Below are 25,689 nucleotides of genomic sequence, written 5' to 3' on the forward strand. Positions count from 1 at the left end.
TATATATTGTACCAAATTATGAATTTGTGATTTAAAAAAAATTTATTTTAAACTCATCATAATTGGATTATTGCATTGTAAGGAAAACCATATACTTCTGCACTGAGTATCTGCCTTACATAACATCCAGATATACGGTGGTTTGAATTACAAGAGAAAAATGGCTGCTATTTCATTAACACTATAGAGAACACGTACCTACTATGTGATTTACAAATGTTTAAGGCACTTCAAAGAACCAATTCCCTATCAAACCTGAATTCTATATCATTTTTTTAAAAACATGTATTCCTGTTGAAAATCCTCAAATTAAAAAGAAACAAACAAAAAACAGCCCCAGAATTCTACCTTAAGTTATAAAAGCTCCCATTTTGGTTCCAAAATAAATCAAGAAATAAAAATAAAATCAGCTGAAGCAAGTGAAGAAACTACCTTTAAAAGCCGCAGGAGCTGGCAACAGGTTTCGTAAGTACTTCCTAAAAATAACTACAGCATCACAAGGGAGAAGCTAACCAAAAAAAAACCCCCCAGAACCCTCCCCCCTCCTCCAGCAAAACAAACAAACAAACAAACAAAAACAAATTAAAAAAGGAAACCAAGAAGAAAGCTTGCTGGCTGGATTTACAACACTGGCTCCCTAGGAAAAAGTAACTGTTAAGCTTTGGTTTTGGCTCTACAACTGTCTTTTGCATAAGCAATGGGGGAAGGAGAGATTAGTTCTCACCTGGAGGCTCAGCTCTGGTCAAGTAATTTTTCACACAATCATAGATACAATATACTTTTTATTTACTACACATTCAAACACAGAGTACAATAGACCGCAGTTAAATACATGGATTTCAACTGTTTAACAGTGAGAGTTGGGGCTACTCACAATTGGTAGAAGCACAAGTGACACTTCAACCCTTAGGAAAAATCACTTCTGATAAATGGAGTATTTAACTGGAAGATATTGTATAAGATATTCAATATTTATGTCACCTTTTTAATATTTAACATCTTCATGTTTGATCACAAAATGCATGTTTGGAAAAATATTCTAAATTTGAATGAATTGTAAGAATAAGCCTCTTCAATTTCCCCCAGCTTGCATTAAAGATGAGTGCTCTCTGGTTTCAAGCATTTGAAAGATGCTCCATTATCTGTTAAAGTGAAATAATTCCATGTTTTTCTATATTCACCAACTTTTTTTACAGTTGTGTACAACAAAAAAAAGATTACACACAAAGTCGGCCACTGGAATATGAAAACTGCTCTTTTAGAATTTTATCATATTCTTTACTAAACTTCTGATTTAGAATATAAAGGAGAAAACCCTTAAAAGTGAGAAGCCTCTTTTACTAAGCCTCTGCTCATTGTGATATTCAAGCACACCTATCAGACTGATCTCTCAAATCTTCTAGCACTAAGACATGGAAGCTAAGCTGCTGACAATTAATCAATTGCTATAATCACTGTGACAACCATTATAGCTAAAACAACTCAGCTGTAGTGGTCTCAGATCAATGTGTGATATCACATATGCTGCTGCAATACCTTAGCATCAAGGAATAAGGGAAAACCTGACCACCATAAATGTAAGTAGTTTATACTTTTTGGTTGTCCACCTAAATTCAGGCAGGATAACAACAACAATGTATCTTTAGCAGTTAGGCTCTGATGAAGTCTTTATATATTTTCTTACAAGGCTCAACTTTCTTTTTAATGTCTAATCTACTGAGGACTGTTACCAAACACCTGTAACTGCTTTTAATTTCCTGATATCATGCTTTACAATACCTACATTATGAAATAGTGACCAGTAACAATTCACAATCCAAATATGGCAAAACAAATGAAAATCCTTCAGCTAGGAGTTAAAAAACATCAAAATTTGTTTATGTCACACTGGGGCGATTAAATTAAAAAATGGTTTAAGGTATATTGCTTACTTTCTGTTGTTCATGTTGTTATAATTATTTGATAGAGATGGAGAGATCTTTGGTAAAGTTGAAAAATTTGATGCACCTGGGGACCTTTAAAAATATGAAAATGATAAATTAGATAAAAATGCTGAGATACCAAAAACTATGAAAGCAAGCTAACAAATGAACAATGCATATAAACAAGCATGGAAAAGAAATACTTTTTTTAAAAATGGGCAAAGCACTGAAAATACCCAGGACATGCAGCCCTCAGAATCTATCTTTTAAAAGTTGAAATGCCTTCACAGTACTTGAAACTTTCATATCATATTGAAGAAATATGAGCTACTAAAACCAGAAAGCAAACAAACAAACAAATCAGAGGTCACTGTGCTACAAAAATTGGTTTTGGTTTTTTGGTTTATAGTAGGACTATAGATATTTTGATGTTCTAAAACCTAGAATGTAAAGCCTTCCATGTAGCATGGAAATTTTATGAATTTTTCATTTAGCCATAAATAGATGTTGAGACAAGATACAAAACCAATTAAGATACATACTTCAAGGTTAGTTTAACAGCAACACAAACCCATTTGATTAAAACTCTCTTAGCAATATTGTTAAAAAAAAATCCAGGATTTTATGCACAATACTAAATAACCTTTAAAAACCTTTTCTTTACCAAAAGTAATAGCATTATCACTCGTCCCCATTGTTTAAGACTTTTTAATTATAAGAGTACTGATCATTTTAATCACAAAGACCCTCTGAATGTAACAATTAAATACAATATATAACTATCTTGCAGTGTATTTTTCTGATCATATATTACAGATAACCATGGAAAAGGCTCTGAATACTCAAAGGAATGGTTTTCATGTTTTGTGGGCCCTATGCAACTCCAACTCGTTTGCAAAAAGCTCCAGCTGTCACCAGAAAGCTTTGAAATACATATCACAATATTAAGAAGAAATTCTGCACGCTCAGGATTTTTTTAAGCACCTTTCAAGAACTAAACTCTACAAGGAGAGAAATATTTTTAAACATAGAATTTTCCCAAACATATGTTCACATTAATTTTCAACTTTTTATTAATAAACCTTTTCCAAAGAGAAGATACATCACCATGTGAAAAAAAAGTTATTTAATTTTTAAAGTATTCTGACCAACACTCATAAAGCTTTCCTGTAGATTTCCTTTATCAATCTAAATCTTCTTCTTTGAACATCATCTTCAAAGAAGTAAAAGACAGCATCCACAAGATACAAAACTGAGGTCATTTTAACCCTACCTAAATTCAAGACAAAAGTTAAATTACGCACATATGTATATGTATTTTAGAAGAAGCTATTTGAACTGAGTAATTTTGAACTGAAATTGAACTTTTCAAAACAAATTTGAAGCTTTTATATAATTTAAACCAAATTCAAATACAATACAGTTTTAAATTTAAAACTCAATGTATAATTGTTGTCTGACAATTTAAAATAAACCTGAACAAGCTACATAAATAAGGGTCTGGTTTCCACCAAAAAACTAAAAATTATTTGTTTCTTAGAGGAGATGTCAATCAGTAGTCTTACTCTTTGATAGCATTTGCTATCGAATGCAAAGTGATAGTAACAGGTAAAACAGTAAGACTCCTACTACTCTGAGGTGCGCAGTCTTTCTGTTTGCTTACGGCTGCTCACATTGCTAAATCCTGTGTACAGAGAACACGATTCATTCACAGCTCCTACAGTTTTTAATCCATTTCAATACTTGTGGGAAAACTTGGTAACAACATTAGCAGGAACGCCCCCATCAATTAAAAAAAAAAAAGATCAGAACAAGGATAATAGAAAACACTGAAACGACAGTAAGTGCTAAGGCTGAAACGTATCGCCACACCTCAGTTCTGCCTTTAAAACTGTACAAAAAAGAATGATCAAAACTATGTACTTGTAAAACAACTGCAACGACTTACAAATCCCAGAAGACAAAATGAGTAATCAAATATGCAACAAAAACTCAATTATGTTTTAAATGCAAGGTTCTAAGACAAAGTATATATATCCTTTTAGTAGTATACTAGCTTCAGTATGTATTAATGTTACTGTGGTGTTAAAACACTACAGAAAGATGTCCAAAGAATACAATTACTTGCTTGACAAAAATAATCAATTTTAAACTCTGTAAAAAACCCAATAATCAGTAAATGGCCTTGTTTCTCACATGCAGGAGAAGAGTAAACCAAATTCTCAACATAGCTAGAAGAATATCAGGAACTATGTAAAAGGTAACTTTGAAAGGTAACTTTTTATGATCTAACAAACAAAACCCACAAAAATATTATAGTTTAGCATTTTAACAGTCCAGCAAAAGACAGGTTAAAAAACAACTTTACTGCAATCGTATGCCAAAATAGACCATAACTCACATTAGATATTGACTTCCCTACACACTTCATTAACCCTGTTGTTCAACTGCTCTATACTTTAGCTTCCGTAGTGATCCACATTAGAGACATAAATATGGACATCAGCAAAACCAACTGCAACCAGAACAAATCTTTTCCTCCAATAATCCATGGCTATCTGCTACAGATTGCCAGGATCAGGATAAAAAAGAAAAAAAGTGGAGAAGGCTTCTTCAGACAACTGGAAGAAGCCTAACATTCAGAAGCCCTAGTCCTTATGGGGGACTTTAACCATTGTGATACCTGCTGGCAGGACAACACAGCAGGGCACAAGCAATCCAGGAAGGTTCTCGAGTGCATTGATGACAACCTCCTGACACAGGTTATTGAGAAGCAAACAAGGAGAGGTGCTTGGCTGGATCTGATACTTACACCAAGGAGGGACCAGTTGGGGATGTGAAGACTGGGGCCTTGGCTGCAATGGCATGAGATGGTGAAATTCAAGATCCTGCGAGACAGCAGTGCAGAAAGCAGTAACACAACCCTGAACTTCCGGAGAGCAGGCTTTAGCCTTTCCAGGGATTTGCTTGGAAGAGTCCAGTGGGATACAGCCCTGAAGAGAAGAGGGGCCCAAGAAAGCTGGTTGATACTCAAGGACCATCTCCTCTAAGCTGAAGAATGGTCCAACCTTACAAGTAGAAAATCAAGCAAATGCAGCAGGAAGCCTGCATGGATGAACAAGGAGCTCCTGATCCGACTCAGACATGAAGAGAAAGCATCTGAGTGAAAGCAGCAGCAGATAACACAAGAGGAACATAGAGATACCAGTCAGTTCTGCAGGTATGAGGTCAGGAAAGCCAAAGCTCACCTGGTGTTAAATCTGGCGAGTGATGTGAAGGGCAACAAGAAAGATTCCACAAGTACACAAACAGCAAAAGGAAGACTAGGGAAAACATGGACAACTGCTGAATGGGGCAGGGGCCTTGGTGACAAAGGATACAGAAGGGGCCAAGGTACTCAATGCCTTCTTTGTGTCAGTTTTTACTGGTAAGACCAGTTTTCAGGAATCCCATGCCCATGAAACTAAAACCTGGAGCAAGTCTGCCTTACCATCAGTGGAGGACAATCAGGTTAGGGAGCACCTAAACACACTGGAGATGCACAAGACCATGGGGCCTCAAGGGATGCACCAACTGCTAAGGGAGCTGGTTGATGTTACTGTTATGGCACTCTTGCTTATTCTTGAAAAGTCCTGGCTATTGGGAGAGGTTTACGAAGACTGGAAGAGAGCAAACGGCACTCATATCTTCAAGAGGACAAAAGAGAGTATCTGGGGAACTACAGGCTAGTCCACTTCATCTCAATCCCACAGAAGCTGATGAAGCAACTAGTCCTGGCAACCACTTCCAGACACATGAAGGACAAGAAGGTGACAAGAACTAGTCAGAATGGAACTATGAAATGGAAATGTTGCTTAACCAGCCTGACGGTCTTCTATGAAGAGATTACTAGCTTGGCAGATGAGGGGGGAGCAATGGATGTTTATCTCAACTTCAGGAAGCTTTTTGACACTGTCTCCTGTGACATCCTTGTAGACAAGCAGATGAAGCATGGATTACATAAGTGTACAGCAAAATGGACTGAAAACCAGCTGAATGGTTGGGCCCAGATGACTTTGGCCAATGGCACAAAGTCCAGCTGGAGGCCAGTTACTAGTGGTACACTCCAGGAGTCAATACTAGGTCCTATGCTCTCTAACATCTTTATTAATGACCAGAACATCGGGACAGTGTGCACTCTCATCAAGATTAGAGATGACACAAAACTGGGAGGAGGGACTGATACACCAGATGGGTGCGCTGACATTCAGACAGAATTTGACAGGCTGGAAAAATGGGCAAACAGGAACCTCATGAAGATCAATCAAAGGAAATGCAAAGGCCTGCACCTGGGGAGGAATAACTCCAGGCACCAGTACACACTGGGGTGGCGGGGGGCAGGTGACCAGATGGAAAGCAGCTTGGCTGAGAAGCACCTGGGGTCCTGCTGGACAAAAAGCTGAAGACAAGCCAGCAATGTGCCCTTGGGCCAACAACCTCGTGGGCTGCACTGGGAAAAGCACTGCCAGCAGGTCAAGGGAGGTGATCCTTCCCCTCCACTCAGCCCTGGTGAGATACTTCTGAGGTGCTGGGTTCACTTCTGGGCTCCCCAGTATCAGAGAGACAGGGAAATACTGGAGCAAGTTGAGTGTGAGGCCACAAAGGTGATCAAGGGATTGCAGCATCTGACCTACGTGGAGAGGCTGAGAGCTGGGGCTGTTCAGCCTGGAGAACAGAAGGCTCCAGAGTGATCTCACCAACGTGTATAAATACCCAGCGGAAGCAAACGAAGAAGATGGAGCAAGACTCTTCTCAGTGGTGCCCACTGAAAGGACAAACAGCCATGTGGTATAAATGGAAATAAATTAAATTCCATCTGAACATAAGATCATGTTCACAAAACCAAAAGTGATAAACTGTGACTTATTTTACAGTGAGGGTGGTAAAAAGCTGCAACAGGTTGACCAGAGTGGCTGTGCAGTCTCCATCCCTGGAGATATTCAGAATATGCCTGGACGTGGTCCTGGGCAACCTGCTCCAGCTGCCCCTGCTTTGAGTAGGGGGACTGGATGAGACTATCTCAAGAGGTCCTTCCATCCTCAAGTACTTTGATTCTGTGAAGGTATTGTTACAATGAGCCTAACATATAATTTAGTATTTTAAGGCAAGCTTTAGTATGTTTAATCTACTGCAATGTAGACTATTCTCTTCTTACAAAATCCAACTAATTCGGTTAATTATACTTCTTGGGGGGGGGGGGGGGGGGAGGGTGTGTGAACTGTTGATACTTTAACATTCAGCAATCAAAAACAAATTTAATGTTCATGGCATGCATTTGTTAAGAGTTTCTCAACCCTGCATTAACTGATATTAATGAACATGTTTTTTAAACTACTTGAAAACGTCTGCTGTACATTACCAATATTTGATGTTTACCCACAGGGGCTCAGACACATGGTTACCACAGTCTAACAAGTTATTATGCATCAGCAAATGGTAGTCCAGCTCTTGACTGGCAGACAAGCTCTGACAGCTCTTGCTTTTACAATTTAAGACATCAGAGTAAGTCCGCAGTTAGCTCTATTCTCCACAATTACCTTACAGCAAAGTCAGCAGAAAGGCACATCTGTCTGCACATCAACTGCTTCAGGGAAAAAAACCAACAGATTTTAAATCTCTTGGTTAAAGATTATACTTTTCATTTCAGTAGACAAACACAGCTTTTCTTTTGAAGACCCATGGATATTTATTCCAAATAAACTTGGATACACAAGCATTAAATTATTTCAAAAAGGATAGCTAAGTATCTTTTATTCGATTTTTTTCCCTCTTAAAAATATTATGGTATCCAGGTCAGAAACAAAAAGAGAGTCAAGTAAGAGCCTTTAGTGCTTTTCCAAGATAAAAAGACATACAGTTTCGAATCAGAAAAAAAAAATTATGAAAAAACTTAGCATGCGACAAATATTGCAAGAAAATATTCACTATTACAAGAAGAAAAAAACCCCTACGAATGTGTACAGTCTCAAATTTTTGTACGGTCAAAAAGAACTATTGATGCATTCCCTTTTACATGCAAAAATTGTTAAAGTTAACAGCAGACCATCTGTAAATTATGCAAAGTAGGGAGCTATTTGATTAGGATGATTTATTCCACAGTGAAGACTAAAAAAAATAATCAGAATTAAACCTGATACTTTTATTATACACATAGATGTATACTGATAGATTAATAAAAAAAAATCTTAGTTTTTTTTTACCATATAAGAAGCATTTTTGAAGAATATTATGGATTGATAGATTTAATACTTGTTTATTAAGTTTTCTAAGAAAACAGCAAACAATACTTCTGTAAAAATAGAAGGAAATAAGTTCGTAGTTAATAGCTTCTTCATATGTTTCTCTAACTTGCTTTTATATTTGCACATAAACAGGTAACACCTTCTCAACAGAAAACTAATATAAACCTTGTCCTGGCTATTCACTTGGTAATTCACGGAACTTCAAAACTTAAGCTCCTTCCTTCTCGTTGTCTCAAGTTTTATAATCACAGATTGGATGAAAGTTTTTTATTGTTGTACAGTTTTCCGTAAACACAAGTAATTTGATTTTGTAATACAGTTGCTTAACTACAATCTTAGATTTTTTTCATATCTTTGTTTAAAACATCCTCTTAATGACAATAAACCATTCAAATAGGGTCGGTTGGTTATTTTTCTGACTGTGGAATGATGTCCTGCAAAAGGATATAGATATGAAAAAAAACCCAAAACTCTCTGTACACAGATCACAAGTCTTTATTCAAGGACTGGCATCAGCAGCAACTAAGCTACCAAAGCAACCTGGATCTCCATGTTTGCATGAGTTTGTCACACGTATGACATTGACAGTTACTCACAGAAAAGTTAGTATAAGAAAATTTTCTGCAGAACTGCCCATTAATGAACACTGAGTAATATCTATTTTGGGAGTAAATGACAGTAAAGACATTCCAGGAGAAGTCACTATGAGCTCTCTAGAAAGTTTCACAGAAGCCAAGCTTCCTGAGCCACAAACATCACAGCACCTGATATGAACAGTTGGTATAAACAGAACCTCTCAGAGAGCCAAAAATCCAGCTATTCCTAAGCCTGGCTGACCATGTGCACATTTTAAGAATGTACACCACATTCAGAAACTTTGAGACAAAAAAAAACCCAAAACACCACAAACATTTTAAGCAGCACTAAGAGACAATAGTGTATATATCATTAAACTTTAGTGGGTTTTTCTACGGCAAATGTTACAACTACTTCCAAATTTAAGTAAACTCAGAAGTTAGAAAAACAGTACACATAAGAGAAATCCAACCACTGACAAGCCTGGACATAGAGCTGAAACTCTAAGTTGCACAGAAGAGTCTCTGCTCCTGTATAAAAAGGATGTCAAAATAATTTCTTCCTAGCTTCTTCTTCAGAAGACACAATTATGATGATAACTGATCTTTTCACTTGTATCAATTCTTACACTTTTAAGAGAAACAGAACTGTAGTTTTTTGAAAGTGTTTCTTCCTACACTGAGCTGAGGTCCCAATTTGGCCAAAGTAAATATGCTCTTTTCTTGCAGCAGAAAAAGATGCTCATACCTTTAACATATTTCTCATAAAAAAATGCCATCTTTCATCACCTGCAGTAGGAAGAAAGAAGAATTGCCAAAAGCAGTCTTATGCTTCCACTAACAAAAAAGAGCAGGGAAAATGTGCAGAACATCCCTCTCTCTTTTTCAACTGTGACAACATAGCTTGTGCTGCCATTCAGACAGAATTTGACAGGCTGGAAAAATGGGCAAACAGGAACCTCATGAAGATCAATCAAAGGAAATGCAAAGGCCTGCACCTGGGGAGGAATAACTCCAGGCACCAGTACACACTGGGGTGGCGGGGGGCAGGTGACCAGATGGAAAGCAGCTTGGCTGAGAAGCACCTGGGGTCCTGCTGGACAAAAAGCTGAAGACAAGCCAGCAATGTGCCCTTGGGCCAACAACCTCGTGGGCTGCACTGGGAAAAGCACTGCCAGCAGGTCAAGGGAGGTGATCCTTCCCCTCCACTCAGCCCTGGTGAGATACTTCTGAGGTGCTGGGTTCACTTCTGGGCTCCCCAGTATCAGAGAGACAGGGAAATACTGGAGCAAGTTGAGTGTGAGGCCACAAAGGTGATCAAGGGATTGCAGCATCTGACCTACATGGAGAGGCTGAGAGCTGGGGCTGTTCAGCCTGGAGAACAGAAGGCTCCAGAGTGATCTCACCAACGTGTATAAATACCCAGAGGGAGGAAATGAAGAAGATGGAGCAAGATCCTTCCCAGTGGTTCCCAAGGAAAGGAGAAGAGACAATGGGCACAAACTGAAACACAGGCAATTCCGTTTAAATAGAAGTATTCTGTTTTACAGTAAGGGTTAAGAGTGGAATATGTTTTCCGGGAAGGCCATGGAGCCTTCATCCTTGAAGATGCCAAACCCTGACTGGACATGGACCCAAGCAGCCTGCTCTATGTGACCCTTCTTTGAGCAGGTGGGTTGGACTAAATCTCCAGAGGTGCCTTCCAACCTCAAGTATTCTGTGATTCTGTGAAAAGCTTAGCTGATGTTCTGAAATGATTCTGCCTTTTTCAAGCATTATAAAGCTTACATACTTTCCAATATTCTATATTTTGACCTTTCTAAACATGGCATTTTATTTCCTGGCCTCAAGATTTACGTTTACAATTTCTACTCTTCTAAAACAAGCGCTACAAAGAGGTGGTCTCAGGAGGAAGCAGTGCGAGACCAGTGTGTGACCAATGAGAAGAATGTAGGAAGGTATCCGGATGTATACTGTTTGTGATGATAAACTAATACTACTGCGTCTCACACAAAAGACTCAAAAGAAGGTGTTTAATATTTCTACCACTTTAAACATTTATTAGATTTTTCATGAAGTTTTAAACAGGTGTAAAAACCTGTCCCCGTTACTGACTGTATAGTTTCTATTTGAATCCACTAAATTTTGCAAACCTTCCATTATTACAGCGCATTTGAATACCAAATTTCAGCTGTCTTTCTGATAGCTGCCAAACCTCAAAAACATACCCCAACTTCGCAGTAAAACTATTCATCCTCATTTGCTTGTTTACGTACAGCCTCCTCATACACCAGTATTCTCAATTACCATTTCACTTGTCCCCAGATCAAACATTTTCCAGGAGATATTCTGTAATTTATATATTGCTCCTGAATGCCTTCCATGAAGTAGCATGGAAGTTTGGCAAAATAAAAGCAGGTAACATCACCAAAAATATCTTCCTACCAAAACTGCCAAAAGAATCCACGACACTGAGTTATCTAAATTCTTTTAACCTTCAAAATCTACATCTAAAATTGTCTCAATTTACATTTCTACTAGATGCTTCTTAAGGTCAGAGATTGAACTTTAAGTATCTTGCATCCCATTCTTTCTGCTACTCTACATTCTCAATTCTTTGTGTCATAACATCTTGCTAAGCAAGATTATACTGTTCATACTAAGTTTAAATTGAACCCAGACTTCATTAAGCAAATTAACAGAAGCTAGTGCTCCTAATAAAAGTGCTTGAGATAAAATACCAAAGATAAAGAATCTCTGTCCTTCAAATGATAAGCAATGATACTACAAAAATGTTTTAAAACAGCAGTGAACCTCAATTGTATGAATGCAGAATACCAAAAGGAATAAAAGGAACTTTAAAGAAGTCTTTATGAAAAATATGCTCAAGACCTAGCAATAAAGGGGAAAAAAAAAGTGTTAACTATTTGTAAGGCTGAGAATGTGTCAGTTTACTAGTAACTAGTTCTAAATGTTCTTCAGAACGAACAGAACATGATTTAGATTCTGGAAGCAATACTAAAAGAAGTTTGTCCATCCAAATGAGAAAAACCACACTCAAGTCTTTCTACTCACTTGCCATTATCAAGGTGCTGTTGATAATGTCAGCAAGAAGAACTGAAAAGAACATTGTGCTCTGTTAATTGATGACAGCCCAACAAAGATCAAAAGCAACAAGCTGGTAATGTAGACTGCAACTTAAATAAATAATGCCTTTGTGTAAATGTTACCTCCGGAGATAAAAGGACAAACTATCCATGAAAATATTTACATCTAAGAAAAATTCTGATAAAATACATATATCTGTGTTCACCTAACAGATATGCTACACTTTGAAACAGAAATCTAAATAAAATAAGCTGAGTTTTACAGTTTTCTACTAGGGATTTTTTTTTTTTTTCTGTTTTTAAGCAGGGTAACATATATCACTGGCTGAAATCAACAAAATTAAGCAATGTATATGCAGGGATTCATCATTATTATGTCATGTTCTACAATGTGCAGCACTTAGAACAAATACGCTATTTGGCATATTTTCAGCTAAAACACCTGAAGGCCGATTTTCAAAATAAAATGCCACTTTTAAAACCAATTTTTAAAGAAAAATAACATGTGAAAATAGTTAAGCTATAGTGAACAACATGACTTAAATTCACAACTTACTTAGGAGTTGAAGGACCTCTTGGCCACGTTCCATCCTCATTCTTCTGTTCTATCACCAGTACCTATCACAAAAAGTGTAATGAGAAAACTGAAATAAAAGTATCAGTAGACTGCTTTCTTTTCCAATCTTTTTAACGCATTTTCTGACATGTGATTGAGACAGAAAAGACTGATGTTTAAGCTACTGTTCCCCAAGGTTCAAGAATATTCCATTCACTTACTCTGTACCTTCCTCTTGCTCTATTAACTTTTTTCTCCCCACATCTTAATTTGTGCGATTTTGGGCAAGCCACTTAATATGTCTATGCCTCAACAATCAATGGATAAAATGGCAAGACATTACCTCTCAAAGAGGTCAGAAGATGACCTGCAATATCTAAATAGTATCTATGAATCTACAGAAATCACGTGTCTATACAACAGCCCTGTCAAGGAAGAGGTATTCCTGAAGGAATTTTGCTTTGCACACAACACAGATCAGTAGAAAAAAAAAACCCAAATCAAACAATTTTATGCCCTGATAGCCTTAAAATCATACCTGTCTGGTTACTCCTGTATGTTTTGCAAAATCATTCATCTAACATTATTTTCCCAATGGGACAGTTGGCTAATTAAATTAATTTCATTCAAGTTGTTATTGGTACAAAAGGGAGTACAGAACACTCAGTCCTAAACACAGGCATCAAGTGCCATTTGAAATGCCTTTGGGTATTTGAGATATCTGCCCTATGCTGGCAGATATGACACAGGACCCACAAAAAGCTCATGCCTTTCTGGACTGACAGCTGGGATACCCAGATCATTTGAAATGGCAACTAGACTCCAAATTTTAAACTGAATCTAACTCTTAATTTCCAAGGCAACTAATTCTGCATAACTGCACACTGCTGTTTCAGGATGCTAACTAGCTGCCATGCTATGCCTGTATTTGTCTACACAGTGACATACATTCACATACGTACTTATGCTCAAAAAACCTTATACATAAGTCATGCTGCCACTTCAAGATGTAATCACATTTCCAGTCTGAATACACTCAGATGTGACACTGAAAATCAGCTTTCTGTCATGACCAGCTTTCCATCTGGACAAGAGCAGTCTGTTATCTTTGGTCATGAATGCTGTAAGACGGATTCTGCCCTATTTCCTTCCATTGGCTCTCAGAGACTACTAAATAAAAGGAAGATTGAGACTTAGAAGTTCAATGGAACCCCTAAAGGCTCACTTCAGAAATCAAATGATAAATTCAAAACAGTTAAGTTACTCAATCACATACATACTTCAGAATTACACAGTAAAAAATAACTAATAGGCTAGATAGACTGTAATAGTCACAATAACTATTATTAGATTAGGAGGGTCACCGAGAAAAACAACAACCTTGTGTGTCAGCAGGTGGAACTGACTAAACACACATGGTCTACCATGACATTTAGCATTTTCAGAAATCATGGTTAAACTCTGTTTCGAACAATATTTGTTTTGCTGAAAGTACAGATGTCACCTAGAGATCTTTCTATGGCTCTATTAGACCATGCTTGCTTCATAGTTAATGTTTCACTGGGATAGAAGCAATTAGCAAGTTACATGTTTGACACAAATCTTTTTGGGACATGTGGGCTCTTCCAGCAGGACCTCTGCATTGTTAAAATTACCCGTGTGAGGGTTTAACCGCGTGCAGCATTGAAACTAAAGGGCACAATAGTTCAAGTTGTTATTTTGGTGCACTGTTACTTACCTTCCATGCCATAAAAGAAAACTGAAGCACAGCACAAATACTGCTGGTAAGCAGGTTAGAGTCAAGTATTTCAAGGCAAAAGGAAATACTTTAATATAATCTTGCCTACAATGACTGCCATCAAATTTCATCCATTCATATTTGTAGCACGACAGCATGAACTACAGCTGTTGAAAAAACATCCAACTCTATTTGAGGACTAAAGAATCAATGTAATAGTCTGAAAAGTTATTCTAATGAAGAAATTGTCCAATCAGTTCACATTTATATTTGTGTAGCTTTAACATCCAATATTTGTTCTTTATATCATCTGGAAAGGCAAAAAAAATATCTTGTAAGAAATCCTCCCATAAAGGGATTTTAAAGTGATGATACTGTCTCACACTAAAGCAGGTTTTCAAGCCCTTCTGTCTCTATAGTTCTTATCTGAATTTTTTTCATTTTTTCTTAACTTCTTTCTGAAATCTGGACAGTGGAATTTGATTAGAAGATGTTACTCTTTTAGAGTACCTAAAATGTTCTCCAAATTTTGGGTTTCATTATAGGAACATATCCCAGATCCTAGGAATATTTTTCTATTTAATTTTTTACCAAATTCAAGTCAGCCATGTTACGTTCATTCGCTTTTAATTCACCTGGAGAGTTAAACTCATCTTTAATCCTGAAAAGACACTCAAGGTCTACTTTTATTTCAATGAATTTGTTTATAAAATTTTCTATCCCTACCACAATCTCTTGTGAGGAATTTTTATTTAAAAAGAAGGAAAATTCATTGGGTACAGCTACATTTTCATAAGCAAAAAAATAAACATATAAACCCAAGAAATAATACTACACTTTACCTGTCCCTGGTATAAACCAGCATCCTGTATGGTACTGTCTGGTTTATTCAAAGGTTCAAAAGTATTACTCATGTATTTGTTCCACAATCTGGTCTCTTTTTCACCTGGAATATTGAAGATTTTTCTTATCTCTTTTTCAATTGTATCTGTTTTGAAAGTGAGAGAAGACAAGTTTAGCATTTCACTACATAAACAGTATAAAGCCAAATAAAGCACCAGAATCACCTACTTTTTTCTTAAAATATGAATGAAACTCTAGAAACAGCCATGCAACTACATCACGTTGTAGGACAAGCACGAAGTTGCTAGTTTGCTTGCCTTTAAAATGGAAACAGTCAGAGGACTATTTTATTCCCTCCTGAATCTCTTGCAAAGCAGACCGAATAAAGACAAGGTGATAAATAACAGACGACAGAAGGTACCTAGGTACCCATCTACTAATTTCTCAGAGCGTGGTAACACAGGAATGTGTGTGGGGAGGCAATTATTAGAAGTGAGACCGACAGAAAAACAAAGTGGAGGGAGTGCAAGTCATTCTGTTCCTCTCCCTATGTCAAACCCTTTTTGGTTTTCACTCTTCTATTATCCATATCTCAGTGCAATTAGCGCTAACCAAAATATATTTGCATAAAGTTTAATTTTCACACTCACAGAAATTAAAGACTACTCTGCAAAACTAAAGCGCATAAATTTATTTTAAAAGGATGATTAAAGACTTTAACTCCCCGAAAGATTTAACATAAAAAGGTCTACCAGCGCCTACTCTACCTGACAGAAATTTAATCGGTGTTACGTAATTTTAAAGTAGGATAACTATTGTTTACAACTGGAATTTAAGTTCATACTTGACTCCGTTCTCCTTATGCAAAAGTAGAATTTATTAAAGAGTTCTTTAATTTGAACCAGTATGTACGGTGCTATACCATAGCAACTTCAGTTAGTTGTTTTTCTTTTTAATTGATGCACTCATAAAGCTCCACGGCAGCCAAGTCTTGTAACAGCTAACGCAGAGAACTAAAAAGGAGTTAAGAAATGTACGGTTTATTCCTGATGATCACTGAAAACACAATTATAAACACAGGCATTAAGCTCTTGGAGATACGTTCCCCTGAAGTCTCAGGATAAAACACCAGTGTGTCAACTCCTCTAGCATTACCCTTGCTTTCTTTTACTTAAGATTATTATTTTCTCTTCCACTATGTTAAATATGAAAAGTCAAAATGAGACCTGAAGCTTAGAAGTACCTTGTAAAAATCCAGCCGTTGGCTTGTAAAATGCACAACTGGCCAATACAATATTTGTAGATATTGTAAGGCAACTGAATATAATTTCCTTCTATACTAGTTAACACACATTTTACTATGAAAGCAAGTGTTAGACTGGATCATCTGCTTCTGTAATAGAGATGATATGTAGGCAAGGTGGGTGCTATAAACAAAGCACCAGGCTGTTACTTGATTTGTTGACTTTTTAAAAAAAATCATGTACTGTCTGAATCAACTCTCAACCAATTATTTCAAATAACTATATTTAAATGTAAAAATGAATCCAGTCTGCAATAATCTTAAAAAAAAACCCAGCCAGATTTATCAATGACTTTCACTAAAAGAATTCACAAACCGTAATTTTTCATTATCTTATTAATGCCATGACAACTAATTATTTGAGCATTGCAGCTCTTATTCTTTGCAAGTACTAAGTTAACATTCATTATGTTAATTTTTAACATATTCCAGCTTCATTAACAGAACAGTTATAAGACGGGAAGCATCAACCCTGTCAGATGACCACACATTATAGCTAAGACTTTGGGAAAAGCATGTTCCACTTGACTATTATGCTGATTCTGAGACTGTGTTCTTTCACATACTTCCATGAACGTAACCAATGCACACTTCTTCCCCCCTGCCCCTCAGCAAGCAAGGGGCTTGCTTATGATCTGAAGTGCTGGCTTATGATCTGAAGTGAAAGTGCCCGTTTCAGTATAAACAAAAACATTACATTCAAATAGGTATGGTCTGAGGCATACTGTGCATGGGGTTCTTATAGGGTTATAAGCGTCCCATGTATGAGATGACTAGGACTAGGATGATGTCTAAAGGAAGAACTGCCCTTTAAAGATGCCTCTCACTCCATCAGCTATATAGCCACAATTGGAGAGGCTTCAATTCAAGAGTTAAAGGTTATGAATCCTGTATAGGATATATCCTGTATCATTAAAAACCAAGGTAGCTCCTCCAAAAAAACAGCTGTATGATTTAAGTATTATTTTGCAAGACTATTTGGAAGAGTCTTGATGAAATGTTGGAGAAGTTCAGTGGATCCTAACAGAAGCAGACCCTGGCTCCTAAAGGCTAGTGCTATCACAAATACTGGCTAAAGAAACAGTAGTAAAATATTAATCCCAGCTTCCTAAAGAAGGGAAAGCCTAGTCACAGAACCCAGAACAAATCGTCCTCAAGGGTGGCAAGTTTTACATTCTTGTATTCTGCAGCAAATCAAAGGGAAAGCCAATTCAAAGCCATTTGCCTAAGTACTTTACTGGTAAAAGTCCGAAAGTCCATTAGATGCAGGGCTGCTGGTAAAATCTTCTCAAAGATTTATCTTTGAGATAAAGTTTATCAGCTTAGTTTTTGAATTCTTTTATGGCACTGCAGACACAACCTGACTCCTATTCATCCATAACAGTGGCTATAGACAGTCTTTCTGGCATTTTATGGCTTGTAAAACTCTTGAATAAAGGTAGAAAAGGCCTACACATTAGCTGATGATCTAGTTTTATCATACCTCCATATGATTAAGACTCCTGAATGGATCATTAACTTATTTTCACTCAGAAGCCCTGATGCTTTCAAGGACCACCAACAACAACTAGACTGAAATGCTGCCTGAACTACATCTATTGTCTAACTCATTTTCTTTTTAGAATTAAAAACCCCACCCCCATCCCCCCACAAAGAGTTAGTCATCAATCAGTCTCAAAGTTAATATGCACTGGCTTCAAGGTGAGAGTACTCAATTCTAAGAGATTCACACAAAGGTCCAAGGAACACATTAGATGTCTCCAGTACTACCCCAAGAGAATGACTGTCATTATTTTGCCTTGTTTGAGGACAAATTTCACCATATTTAACTTTTTATTCTAATACAAACACATGATTACGTGTTTAACTTAAAGACTAAAATTCAATGAAGTAAAATGATTCTGTTTTTAAATCAAGCAGTCTGCAAAGAATTAAAGGGTAGCAAGTGTAAGTCACTACCCATAATGTAAAGAGAAGCAAAACCTGAGAAAAATACATTGTTGTCAAAGAATGTAAACAAAGTGTAACGGCTGGGCATAAAGTACAATTCTAACTTCACACATACAGTTGATTGAAAGACTTCTCGGACATACATGCACAAATACACCAAAAATTGAGTTTATATGATCAGCAGTATCATTCTATATGTTTCGATTGTCATTTTCAGTGACAAATATGTTATCAAAATATGGTTTCAAACAATGACATAATGCTCAAAGAGCAGGCAAAAACCTCACAAATAAAGATAAGTTGAAGGTTTAATACAGGACTTAGTTACTGAAAAAAGTGTGCCTTGCCTTGCCTGCCACTTCGCAACCCAAAGAATACTGACTTTGTAGGTCACCTTTAGCCAGTAATTTATAAATTAAATTCATTCTTGTGTTTTGTAATATACCTTTCTCTTTATACATATGATTAAAGTGCTGGCAAATGAAAGACATGAATGGAAACACATGAAACAAATATATTTCTTACACACCAAAACCCAAGAAAAAGTACTATGGAATCCAATAAAGATAATGAAAAACATCACACTGTTCGCTTTCTGAAAAGCGCAAATCTCTAGAGTTAACACACATGCCTAGGTACCGAACCGCACAATTATTAGTTTTTAAAAATTGTATTAAAAATCCTAAATATTTCAAATTGTTTAACTTTCAATTTTGACCTAAACAAGACTAGTCCCATCCTTTTTAATGGTTACAATACCCATCTATCATTTTACCTAGAGACTTATTTATTCAGAACTTGCTACCAAGTACTATTTAAACAAATAACAAACATATATTTTTAAAAATAGTTGTGCATACCTATTGTATCAGCTTTACTAAATCTTCGTGTGACAACATTGTTCATATTTCCATTTTCACAAAGCTTTAATTCTGTTAGATAAACTTCTACTTTGCAGTGCTTTACAAACATACCCTGTTCAACGACCTGAAAAACAGATTGGGATCAGGTATCAGTCCAAATATGTTTTCATATACACACTTCAAAATATTTTTGAGAACTCCTCAAGAAACTGAAGTTCAGGGAACGCAAGACACTTAATAAGTGCCAAAAATTAGAACTAAAAATGCTCCTATAACTTTTTAGAAATACAGTAAAGCCCCATTTTTTTCCCATGATGATGATGATGATGATGTATAACCTGTGTATAACAATAACACCATGATTTTCAAAGTGTTAAGTACAGTGGAAATCACAAAAATGCATAGTTAACCAAAAGACAAGATTCTTGATCAAAATATAAAAAACATCAGAAGTTATTTTTATTTCAAAATACATTTGTTGCATGATACTTCCTCAAAACATGAAGAACTAGTTTTCAGTTAAAAAATACTTATCAAAAACAGAATACATGCTAATAAAATCTGGACATCACATTTTTAAACAAAACCTACAAATCTTCCACTTATATTCTGATAATGAATACATTCATTTGAAATTTCACCTACTCACTACAGTTGTTCATTACATGTTCATTTTTGTAACACCTATTACAAAATAGTTAAGCATATAGGAATTTTTTTTATAAAAGTAAAATGTAGAAAAAAATATTCAGGGTCACCTCTTAAATGTTTTTCCCTTTGATCCTCCAAAGTGTAACTGCAGTACTTAGTCATGTAGACTGTTCCAAAAATAACCATTGGCCTGATATGTGATACATCTGACAAATACGGTAAAAAAAAAGCCACCAGCTAATTGCTAGGAGAGATCTGCTATCTGCTGTACAAATATAACTTGTATGCATGTGCCATAGGAAAACAAAAAATTAGTGAATGATTTCATTGCTGTTCAGTAGTTTGCCTTAGCTTTAACGACTACCAGCCACGACAATGAAATAAAAATGCATCTTAATTTAAGCAGCTTAGTAGGGTTTTCAGCTACTAGAGTAACAACAAAATAGTTGCAGTAAACAAACCGTGCAGTACGGTTAAGACACCTCTGAGAATAAAACTGACACTGTAGTGGCAGTATTACCACATCCTATTACATAAAGGCATAACGTTATTTGACATGGATCAAGCACAACACTGTCAATTTAAAATTTGGATCCACATTCCTAAAAAAGTTGATGCAACAAAGGGGACAAAAGAAAAATATCATCCCACTTCTATTAAAAACAAAATTAAGGCAGGCAAGAAAAGAATCATAAACAAATGACAATAGCATCAAAAAGAAAAGTTCTGGACCAGCAATGCACCTCTTGGAGGATAACAACTGTTCATATCGGCAGAAAATAACGAAGCTATGGCAGTTTACCTGGCCACTCATAGACTCCAAATTACTCCAGTTACTTCCTTCCAAGTAGAAGGCAAGTTACTCTAACTTCCCTTTTCTCTCCTTCCATTTCCCCCCCAAAGTGAAAAAATTACAGAACTTTTACTTTACCATGATGATGGAAGAGCATTCAGTTTACTGTAATCTATCTTCAGGAAAAGCAGTAACAAGTTGATAACATATATATTTAAAGAAGGAGAGTCATTTTAATGTATTTCAGCTCTTACAGAACTAGAGAAAAAGAAAGAGACATTCCAGGAATGTCTCTTCAAAAAAAGATCTCTTTTATTCATTAAAGAGAACCTTTAAAAAACCCCCAACAAACTACTTCTATTGCTGACCAAATAAATCTCGAAGACACAAAATTTCTTCTGTAGCTAAATCTGGCATTTGTTTGAAAGGAATGCACTTCAAGTAAGTGGCCAGCATGCACCATACTCATGTCATAGGAGCAAAAAAAAAAATAAAATTGTATTATACCAGAAATCATATCAAAATAAATTCTAATCATAATATTCTTTCAGCAGTTTTTCAGGAATTAAAATAAAGTTCCCTGCAACTGAAAGTTAGGGCCCTAATGGTCAATTCAAAAATGGCAAACATACCAAAATGTATTTTAAAGGTTACGTAATTCAGTCCAGCGAGGATGCAACTGTAATTACTAATGTGAAAATCTTAAGAAATAATGCAAACAAAAAAGATTCTATGATCGTTAAACTGTTAAATGTCATATCTCCTTAATAATAAGGATGGTATATGCCGGAGCAAACAAGAATTTAATTTTTTAAGTATCTCATACTGACAGAGGGCCACAGTATTCACCATACCACGGATTTGTGTTGAGGCAAGCTTTTTGCTTAAAGAAAAAACTCCTTTAGCAAGCTGCTGAACACAGAAGACTGTGCTTATCAGGAAAGGAACTACCAATTATTCTGCCAGCGTTAACATTATTAGAGCTAAGCTTTCCACTAATAGTCAATACACTTTTAGGGTTTTATACTTAATTACAAAATCGTTTGCATTAACAGGCTTACAAGCTTCTAAAGCAAGTTCTTCCTGACACATCAGAGGGCTTACTTTCAGGAAAAAAAAAAAGTATTTTATCCTTTGCATCACTGTTTCTCAATATTACCAACTTAAGCCTCTACAACCTGAATAAAAATTAGGTATCTATAAGTAACTAAAGTAAGAGTTGTCTGTATGATTATCATAGGCCAGGACTTGCAATCTGCTAACAAGTTCTTGTGCAACTCCTATACATTTGCAGGAACGTATCTGAATCATATTCAACCCAGTAGGCAATGTAAGAGTACCTTGCGTGCTATGGGCTCTTGACCTTCCATCAGTGTGTACCAGCTAACTAGCCTATTCCAGCCTTCAGTTGGCAAAAGGATGTAGTCCAGCTCATCAATGAGATGTTCCTTGAGAGACTGAGAATCACCATCTACAAGAGGAAGATATTTTTACTTGAATACAGTCATTCTGCTACTTGAGATTTTAATGTAACATTTTTCATATAAATAGCACACAAAGTATTTTCTGAGTCACAGTTATGTTATCAGTATTATGGTGTTCAAAGCAAAACTCTTCTGAAACTGTTTAGGCAAGCTACCCATTTTATGCACAGCACACCTATTACAGGTAGTAATCCTACACTCAGGAACCCAAGTGACAACTCCATATCCTCATGCAATCATAAGCACCTCACTTGTTATCACACACCATCACAGCCTTCAGAGAAACCAATCCATTTCTCCCCACCCACTTCGCACATATTTCCACATCACCATGGATACTTCCATTTCATGCTACAGTTGCATCCTTCACTGAAAATGCAGGAATGGGTAGTTACAGTAGATCCAAGACAAAGTTCAAAGTCATTCACTCCATGTCAGTCTGGGAAAATAACATGGTACAACCCTCCTACTTAAAAGTTCCTATGTGCTCTGGAAACACAGTTCCCACAAAATTCTTCACAGGGACAGCAAGATGCAGCACTTGAGAGAAGTACAACTTGGCAACCTCTTTACGTAAGTAGCATGCTTTTAGCTTTGGTTCAATCCTTATTACAGCGGAAAGATAGTGGCTCTCCTGTACGTGTAAGAGGGGATTCCAGATCTGAGCCACTGTGAGCCTCAGACAACTAGGGCATCTGTATTTCCACTTGGAAATACCCAACTACAGGTCAGCAAACATCCCTCTGCACGGAAGGAGACCCAAGCATTCAGCTCCAAAGAATGAATCAGGATGATAAAGTATGAAAATAAATAGACTATGTCTAAAGAATAAACAGACTGTAATAAGTAATACAGTCTACTTATTTTCATTGTCCTGTAACTGCAGAATTACACTGCACAATTAAAACTGAACATAAAAGTAACCTTAAATCATATCAAATTGCTTCAAGTATTGGTCTTCCTCTTGGATTTAATTGTTTTTGAAGTAATAAGCAAAATGAATAGTTACCTTCATTTTTCTGCAAGGACAAAAATAAATGCACGCTACGCGCATATGAAAAGCATTAAGGTCCTCTCATTAGATCTTATTTCTGTATTTCTCGTTTCTCCTTTGTACAGATTGAGCAAACACAACATAATGTGACTTCAATACAAAAAAAAAAATTTTAAAAAAAATCTATCCTGAGCATTAAAAAAGGCACCCTTATAAAAATCGTAAATGATTTCGTAGGAAGAGCTAAATATAAAAACCCTCACAACAACAAAACCTCCAAAGTACAGCCAGCTAAGTATTAGAATTATGAAATTATTTTAGAAAGAGGGGATAATCAAGTTCAGAATCAGCCTAAGTATTTCTTGCAATTTTATCAAGCAAAAACACAAGCACAACACAGAAGGCAATAAAAGAAAGTGGAAGAAAACCTCAGGCTTTGGATTCCACTTCGGGAGCCATAATACATACATTTCTTCAGCAAAAAGTAAAACGGAATTTCACATGAATTTCTCAGTGAACAGACAGACAAACAAGAATTCAGTTCTTCATGGAGATAAATATAATTAATGCAACCTAATAAATGAGAATTCAACCCAATGCACCTGTTTAAAAGGTACCTTCCTTTTTTTCCCCTCAGGTTGTTTCATCCTAGCTGTGAAAGTAACAATTTTCAAGAGTCAAACTTTGGTTCAAAACTGTCTTGACTGATGAGGAAAAAAAAAAAATCTGTATTCAAGAGCTACATACAGGAAACATTTCCTGAAATAACTCATGACTTGCACTATCAGTTCTTACTTGGCCCACACAACACTATGCATACGGTGGTTCCACTGTAACTGGGAGCAAAGTGTGAGGAAAAATCCACAAACACAACTTCAGGTCCATGTATCTCTTTAAAAGGTTCATACTGTATTTCTGCACTGATCTGATATTGCTACAGGAGTTTATAGTGACAAGATATAATTTGGATTCCATTCTGTCTTTCCAAAACCCCCAACATTTCTTCTAGAACAGTTTTTCAGAACCTTATTCCACCAAGCAAGTCCCCTGACTCTGACAACTCAGTCCCTCATATGCAACACTGTTTTCTATGACCATCAACTATTCTAAATGACTACTTTCTTGTGCTTGCTTTGCTAATCTGAAGTTGACTATGTATCTCTTCATTTGAAGATGGCCTGTGCGCATTCCATTACATTCAGCAATGTTTTTCGCATATGTTGGGATTAACTGAAACCTCTACCTGCTCCTTTTCACTACTCTCACTTCATTCAAATGTTCTGGAAATAAGGGAACAGCATTTAATTAATATAAGCACAACATAGTGCTTCAGTTTCCTGGAACTAGTCTTTCTGGAATTTAATAATAGTTTTCCTTCTCACTGCATTACACTGCAGAATATCTGAGAAAGCATGCCCATTTTAGAATATTTTATTCTTTAAATTAGATGCAAATTTTCACTTAAGGAAAGCAGTATGAGAGCAACTAATGCATACTACGTGCCAAAGACAGGATTAAAACCCAAGCATTTTCAGGTTCAATTTATGCTACATAGGAAACCTAGTACAGAGGACTGCTGCTTTGCAGCAGGTGAAAGAGACAGCTACCATTTGCTGAGCACTAATGCCTTTAATTTTAAAATTGCCTTCACACAGGAACAGTAGATGTCAGACAGTAATTGGTCGCATGGTATCACTGCCACTGCAGAGCCATAGTTTTAGAACCATGAACGTGCAAAAAGTGAAGTTCATAAACCTCAATGCTGTGTTTATTTTGAAAAGGGTATTGACAGTGCCAAAATGATAGAATACAGGTTTTCATGAGCTTTTAGCAAAATAGCTAACATCACTTCAGATTTTGACAGATAACCCTAATATAGACTTCATACCCACAGTAACTTTAAACATAATCTGAGTATTTACATAGATTAAGTTATAAATAATACAGATCAACTAACACAGTGCGTTGCACACCTCGAAATAACTTTTTTTTTTTCAAGTGGGTTGACACAGAAGAGAGAATAAACTGATGCTGCCTCACTGAGGATAAAAAAGGTCTTGCTACATCTGATTTCAACTCACAAGAAAAGTATCACCTGAACATGCCCACCTCACTGCAAGATTTACTACAAGAACATACAAAACATCTAGATGCTCACATTTCAGAAAACAAAACACATCACTCACCTGGAGCAAAAAGACCTTTAAGTTTGTGGATGGAAGAGAACACATAGATGCATAAGACAATACAGCACCTTCTTCAAGGGCACTGATGCTAGTCACTGTCAGACATGCACACTCACACTGACAGCTAGCGCAACATGGTATGACAAGTCCTATGAAAGAGGCAATTACCTCTAACATTTAACTTGTAAAATAATGAGATACTAATTATAGTTGAGTAAGTTTTGAATGAAGAAAGTCAGAGTTCATCATAAACCCCATGAAGTTGTAAAAATTTGTATTACTATGTGCAAACAAATTGTACAGTACTAGTACATTACCTGTAACTGCAAAGAAGAAAACGAATTATCCGCTAGATTTTGTATGCACTAGATTTTGCAGATTAAATATTAATGGCTCTAATGGTGTCTGAATACTGGAAATTAAATCTAGAATTTAACCGAAAA

The 25,689-nt window shown here is 36.3% G+C and overlaps 1 protein-coding gene across 3 annotated transcripts in view; it reads right to left on the reverse strand.

The window, feature by feature from the left end:
- The window catches only part of USP15 (ubiquitin specific peptidase 15), a 68,329-nt gene that overhangs the window by 26,424 nt on the left and 16,216 nt on the right, over window positions 1–25,689 (reverse strand). Inside the window, exons 3-7 of one of the 3 annotated variants that reach the window (XM_086480339.1) lie at window positions 21,923–22,053; window positions 19,136–19,262; window positions 15,022–15,167; window positions 12,442–12,503; window positions 1,932–2,015 (exon numbers count right to left, since the gene is read on the reverse strand). In XM_086480339.1, the coding sequence (XP_086336465.1) occupies window positions 1,932–2,015; window positions 12,442–12,503; window positions 15,022–15,167; window positions 19,136–19,262; window positions 21,923–22,053 (550 nt within the window). Of the gene's footprint in view, window positions 1–1,931; window positions 2,016–12,441; window positions 12,504–15,021; window positions 15,168–19,135; window positions 19,263–21,922; window positions 22,054–25,689 lie in introns of those variants that run through there. The other 2 variants (XM_086480344.1, XM_086480353.1) reach the window with 2 other exon arrangements.

Source organism: Leptosomus discolor, chromosome 1 (genome assembly GCF_034619465.1).
Source record: "Leptosomus discolor isolate bLepDis1 chromosome 1, bLepDis1.hap2, whole genome shotgun sequence".
Taxonomy (NCBI): Eukaryota; Metazoa; Chordata; class Aves; order Leptosomiformes; family Leptosomidae; genus Leptosomus; species Leptosomus discolor.